At 38.8% G+C, this 6,722-nt stretch overlaps 1 protein-coding gene across 1 annotated transcript; it reads right to left on the bottom strand.

The window, feature by feature from the left end:
* Nucleotides 1-427: 427 nt before the first annotated feature.
* On the bottom strand, nucleotides 428-4,899 carry LOC308685375 (keratin, type I cytoskeletal 19-like; the record flags this gene model as incomplete). The annotated part of the gene is made up of 6 exons (XM_081357079.1): nucleotides 4,414-4,899; nucleotides 4,147-4,229; nucleotides 1,432-1,588; nucleotides 1,089-1,250; nucleotides 772-897; nucleotides 428-652 (listed from the first exon to the last, which is right to left on the bottom strand). The coding sequence occupies exons 1-6, from the start codon at nucleotides 4,882-4,884 to the stop codon at nucleotides 428-430; spliced, it is 1,224 nt and encodes a 407-aa protein (XP_081213205.1). The 5' UTR covers nucleotides 4,885-4,899.
* Between the last annotated feature and the right edge of the window lie 1,823 nt (nucleotides 4,900-6,722).

Here is a 6,722-nt window from a genome sequence, read left to right as displayed (position 1 = left end):
AATGATGTGTATATGAACACTCGTTTTGAATTAAATGTGTGCATGTGTTTGAATACTGTCTCACAGAGCAGCTTGCTCTGTGTCTAGTAAGTACGGTGTGAAGTGGTGGTGGTTTGCTTTATTTGGATTGTTGGTCCACCAGTTGAGATGGTGTGGGAACCACCTGATGAGCCAGACTGAGATCCACCAGAGAAAGAGACAGATCCACCTGAAAAGCAAAAGAGTCATTAATGCTTAATGTAAAACATGCCTAAAACTGACCATACCACTATATACAAAGGTAGATTTCAATTACCTGGTATTTGAGTCCTAGAAGAGTAGGAGGAAGAAGAAAAAGAATTAGTGAAGCCATTCCAGGACAAGATAATGTAACATGATCTATGCTTCACTGACTTCAACTCACATTAACTTTTATAAATAAATGACCTTACTTAATGTCCTGATTTTCCAGGAGGCATCTGTAGGTGGCGATCTCCTGCTCCAGACGGCTCTTGATGTCCAGCAACATGGCGTAATCTCGTCCCTGTTGCTCAATGCTAGCCCGCATTTGACACAGCTCGGCCTCCAACATGTTGATTTGGTTCTGGTAGCCTGCTAGCATACAGCTGTACCTGTTCTCTGTTTCTGCCAGTGAGTTCTCCAGTGCCGCTTTCTGTTTGAGTAACGAGAACAAGCACAAAGATCTTAATAAAGCATACTTGTACATAAAACTGCCTTTGGTTCAGATAGTGTATCTAATGTCTTTCACTCTACATTCCACTTGTTTCTCACCATGCTGAGTTGAGACTGTAGCTCGATCTCCAGACCCTGCAGAGTGCGTCGCAGATCTGTGATCTGTGTCTTGGTTGTTTGGATGATTTCTGTGCTCTGGGTCACCTCTTTGGTCAATCCTGCCGTCTAAAAGAAAGACAGAAACACACAATATGAATTCAAGTATTGAATATCGTAATCTAAGATATATTGTTTTACCACAGTACCAAGACACCAGCTGGAATATGTGGTTTATTATTCAGTAAAGTCAGTTTTTCAGTATAATGGTAAATTAGAATTCACAACAAAATAATTTAAAGAGACAGACAAGGTCTTACCTGGTTTTTAAACCAGTCTTCCTGTTCCCTGCGGTGTTTCTGTATGATGTTCTCGTAATGACAACGAATCTCATCCAGAACCTTGTTCAGGTCTTGCTGAGGAGCAGCATCAACCTCTACATTCACTGTGCCTGTCAGCTGACACCTCAGTGCTGCCAGCTCCTAAAACGTCATAATATAATATAATATAATATAATATAATATAATATAATATAATATAATATAATATAATATAATATAATATAATATAATATAATATAATATAATATAATGGTCCAAACTTTCATGATCAGTCATAGATAGATGATTATGTCAGAAAGTTACTACAAACCTTACTACAAACCTCCTGGTGGTTTTTCTTCATAAACTCCAGCTCTTCCAGCAGATTCTTGATCTGCATCTCTAGGTCGGCCTTTGCCCGGTGTGTCTGGTCCAGCAAGTGACGCAGGTTAGCGATGTCGGACTCCACGCACTGGCGCATCACCACCTCATGCTCATATCTGATTGGTGGAAAGGTCACACAGGAAATTAAACTCACCGATCAACGTTTAAACATGACGAGTATCTAATCACTTTAGACAAGATAAATTCAGTATCTCGGTGTGGTGGTCCCTAAGAATCCAAAGGATTTAGTTCAATTAATTTTTTTTGCTTTACTAGACAACCTAAAGAAGGACATAGAAAGATGGAGATCACTCCCTATTTCAATGATCGGCCGCATTAATGCAATTAAAATGGTGATCCTTCCTAGATTTTTATATCTCTTTCTAAATTTTCCCTTTTTTTTACCCAAATCATTCTTCAAAACTCTTGATTCAATAATTATGCCTTTCATCTGGGGCTATAAAGTCGCTCGTATATCCAAAACCCACATGTATAAACCAAAGTGCTTGGGGGGTTTGGGTTTGCCCAACTTTCGTCATCATTACTGGGCAGCGATCATCATTACTGGGCAGCGAACTGCAGAACATTAATGTATTGGCGGGATTCTTTTCCAGGCACTTTTCAAGTAGACACCCCCTCTTGGCTAGCGATAGAACAAAATGCCATCCACTCATCTCTTTCTGCTCTGTTTTTTTCGGCACCTTTGCCTAGTAAAGAAGTTCCCAAAACTAATTTAATCCTTAACAACTCCATCAAAATATGGTATCAGATCAGAAAGGTAATTAAGCTACCAAGTACTTCCCTGCTTACTCCTATCTGTTATAATCATGCGTTCAAACCCTCCCTTACAGATAATGTTTTTAGGGAATGGCAAGGTAAGGGAATTCTCAGTATGAAAGATTTGTATATTAACAATACATTTCCCTCCTTTTCTCAGCTCAGTGAAAGATTTGACCTTCCAGATATCTTCAAGTCAGGAACTTTGCTTGTACAAATATTACACACTTTTGCCTTTAGAATGTAAAATATTTGATTTATTTTCTAACTCTCCTGATGCTAAGGGCATAACATCCCTTTTTGTTAATGCTTTTAAAGATAATACAGACTTTTCTTCACTTCGTTTGAAAAAGGCTTGAGAAGAAGATTTAGGTATTCAGGTTTCTGAGACCGTTTGGGACAAATGTCTTTCATCTATTTATTCTTGTTCTATAAATTCAAGACACCAACTTATTCAGTACAAGGTATTACATAGACTTCACTACTCTAAAACAAAGCTTAATAAATTCTATTCTTCTGTCTCTCCTATTTGCGATAAGTGTAAAGCTGCTGAGGGTACCCTGGCACATCTTTTTTGGTTCTAATAATAATAATAATTCATTACATTTATATAGCGCTTTTCTCTGCACTCAAAGCGCTTTACATAGAAGGGGGAATCTCCTCAACCACCACCAATGTGCAGCATCCACTTGGATGACGGCAGCCATATTGCGCCAGAACGCCCACCACACACCAGCTTACTGGTGGAGAGGAGACAGTGATGAAGCTAATCAGTATATGGGGATGATTAGGAGGCCATGATGGACAGAGGCCACTGGGCAAATTTGGCCAGGATGCCGGGGTTACACCCCTACTCTTTCGAAAGACATCCTGGGATTTTTAATGACCACAGAGAGTCAGGACCTCGGTTTAACGTCTCATCCGAAGGACGGATTCTGTGCACAAAGGTTCTGTGCACAAATTCAGAGTTTTTGGATAGAAATTTTTCATTTTTTTGCCAAAGTCTACAATTGTGCTTTACTTCCTGACCCCTTCATAGCAATTCTTGGTTGGTCAGACTCATTGCAGGCTCTTAGGCCAAAGGTACGGTTACCCGTTCAATATGATGTGATATTAGCTAAGAAAGTTATCTTGCTTTTGTGGAAGAAAAATACTAGACCCCTCTTTTCTGACTGGCTAACCGGACTCACTACGTTACATCTTGAAAGAATTAGATACTCCATAACCGGGAACCCTGCAAAATTCGATATGATGTGGGAACCAGTTTTTACTTTTTTGTCAAACCAGAAGGACTAATTATTTATTTATGTTTTCCTGATCTGTAATAATCATAATTTTGTTTCATTTTACACATCGCACAGATTTCTGTTTTATGAAGGGTCTTTTTGTCTGTTATTTTTTGTTTTTGATTTTTGAAAACCACAATAAAAATAATATACATAAACATGACGAGTATCATATATATACACACATACCATACAAAATTTTGGGCTCGGTATGATTTTTAAAATGGTTTTGAAAGTCGCATGCTCACCAGTGCTGCATTTTTTGGATAAAAATACAGTAAAACAGTAATAATGTAAAATATTATTTCAAATGCAATTTTTTCCTGTGATGTCAAAGCTGAATTTTCAGCATCATAACAGTCTTCAGTGTCACATGATCGTTCAGAAATCATTCTAATACACTGATTTGGTGCTCAAGACATATTCTTCTTATTATTATTATTATTATTATTATCAATGTTGAAAACAGTTGTGCTGCTTAATATTTTTGTGAAAAAAAAATCTTTATGACCCCAAACTTTTGAATGGCATAGATAAACACTGTGAAGCTGTTGCATTTTAGGCATCAACATAGTTATGTATAAGTTAGTGGTCAACACTGTTTAACTTACTTCACCCTGAAGTCATCAGCAGCCAGTTTAGAGTTGTCGATCTGCAGGAGGATGTTGGCGTTGTGGATGGTAGCATTTTTAATCTGAAAGATAGAATATTGATATATAAATTGTATTACATTAGAACGTATTTAAATCTGGAGCATTGCTGTAGATCATTAAAACCTGAAGAGATTATCTGCAGTCTGCTTTTCAGCTGCTGTATGCAAAGAAATGTCAGTACACTAGAATTTGCTATATGTGTCATTCATTTAGAGATCACTGTACCTTGTCCTTTAGGTCCTTGATGGTGTTCCAGTAGGCGCTGTAGTCCCTCTGTGCGATCGGCCCCTTCTTCTCATAGTACTCGCGGATCTGCCTCTCCAGAATGGCATTGGCAGCCTCCAGGGAGCGCACCTTCTCCAGGTAGGACGCCAGACGGTCGTTCAGGTTCTGCATGGTGGCCTTCTCATTCAGCTGGTAGTCATTTACAACGCAGCCTCCTGGTGCAAATCCTCCACCAAATCCTCCACCATATCCTCCACCAAAACCGTATCCTCCGCCGTATCCTCCACCGCCTCCAATTCTGCAATGCAGCATGGGGGAAGAGATGCGGGTGCTTCCACAATAACCACCTCCATGCACGCTGAAGGCTTTACGTGGGAAGGCTGGCGAACAGCTCCGACTCTTGGTGACTATGGACTTTGAGGTCACAGTCTTGGGACATTTGTAGGATGTCGTGCGAACAGAGACCGACATAGTTGGATGGATATGGAGATGAGATGAACCCAGAGAGGACACTGAAGGAAACCGTTAGAGTTGTCCTGGCTAGGATGGCACGTTTGAGCCCAGCTCTGACCTCTTATAGAGATGGAGATCCAGGGTGGCTCCAGCACTTTGTGGGTGGGTGAGGGAGGTAAAGGTGTGTGTGAGAGAGTGTGTTTGTGCCAGACCCAGCTGTCACCACCAGCAGAGTTGAAACTTAGTGTTCAGGCTCCACCCTGGTGAGGAAACTGCAAAAGAATTTTATACTCCTTAGATACTCACCCTCCAGACTACAATGGAGGGAGTGCAATAAGACAACTAGGCTTTCGACACACAAGTTGTATGTATGTGTGTGTTAATGAGCGTGTTAAGTGTTTTGTGCCAGTGGAGGAAATCTCTTTGAGAGTTAGAGGCAGAAAAAGGAGGCTGAACCGGGCAAGCGAGGATAGAGATTTTATAAATTCACCATTTTAATAATAATAAAGAGGGATTTAGCTGACAGGTAACTCCCTGAGGCGATGTGAGATCATCTGAAACAGTTTCACCACCCTTTTACAGGTCATACGGATCAGCCTGAGTACTTCAGCCCAGTTTGTTTATTTTATTTTATTGTATTTAATTTTATTTTAGACTATTTTATTTTATTATTTTATTTTATTTTGGGCTATTTTATGGTGCATGTGAGCTGGGGTGTAAAAAGTACTTAGAAATTCTACTGAACATGGGGTATTTACCTATGGGTACATTGTCAATAATTATATCAAAGTATTGACACAAAAACATGAGTAAAAAAGTACAAAAGTTTATACTTTTACGTCAGGTAGTTAAAACCTGACGTAAAAGTTGCGTCTGTTGCCTTTGGCTTGCTCAGTTGGGGATATTTGGGGATATTTAATTGAATTAATCAATCAATGATACTATTGATCAGCATTACCAAACGTAGACGTTCCACTAGAAACAAACATTGATGTATTGTTCTAATTTATTACTGTGAAGCTGCTTTGATACAACCTGTGTTGTGAAAAGCGCTATATAAATAAACTTGACTTGACTTGACTTGACTTAAAACTAAAGAGTAAACTTTTTTTTTCTTTATAAATAACCCATTTGTGCATGTTTGTCTGTCTTGAGCATTTGGTTATAATTAAACACAGTGCTTTAGGTAAAAACGGTGGGGAATAATGAGAAATATTGTCTTACATGGGAGAATTGCAAAGTTGTGGTTAATTACATTTCATCATGTTTTTATTAATATTAATTAATTTATTATTATTACATTTAACATATTTTTACTCAAATTTTGAGTAATTTTTTTTTGCATGAAACCGTTTGTTATTCCGGTTTCATGCACTAGATGTCGCTGTGAGCCACTAGATTCAGTATCAGTATCCGCACTAAGATTGGTATCGATATGGTGCTTCTGGGGGAGCCCGGAACCACCAGGTCGTCTAAGGAGGGGTGAACCGGCCCAGGTCGGAGACGGAGCAGGTCAAAGTCCCCGTACCGATCAGTAGTGGGATCGTGCCTGTGAATAGACACTGCAGTGCAGCCTGAGCGATACAGCGAGACTCTGACTTTTGTGTGCATAGTTATACCCAGTGTCTAATAAATGTAATTACAACAATTCATTATTTGTAATTATAGTCTTTCAAGATTTTAAATTAGATGTCAATATTTTGCATTTTTAATTACTGTATATTTAACAATCGAAAAACAACATCTGTAAATCTATAGGCTACATAGCCAATATAGCCTAGCAAATTATTAATTTATTAAACTAATCAGTTTGATTAAAACATAATCAGTTGTGTTCAAATGATTGAGAACAGATG

Source organism: Scardinius erythrophthalmus, assembly GCF_964197995.2.
Source record: "Scardinius erythrophthalmus genome assembly, chromosome: 25".
NCBI lineage: Eukaryota > Metazoa > Chordata > Actinopteri > Cypriniformes > Leuciscidae > Scardinius > Scardinius erythrophthalmus.
This window is presented reverse-complemented; position numbering and strand designations above follow the sequence as displayed.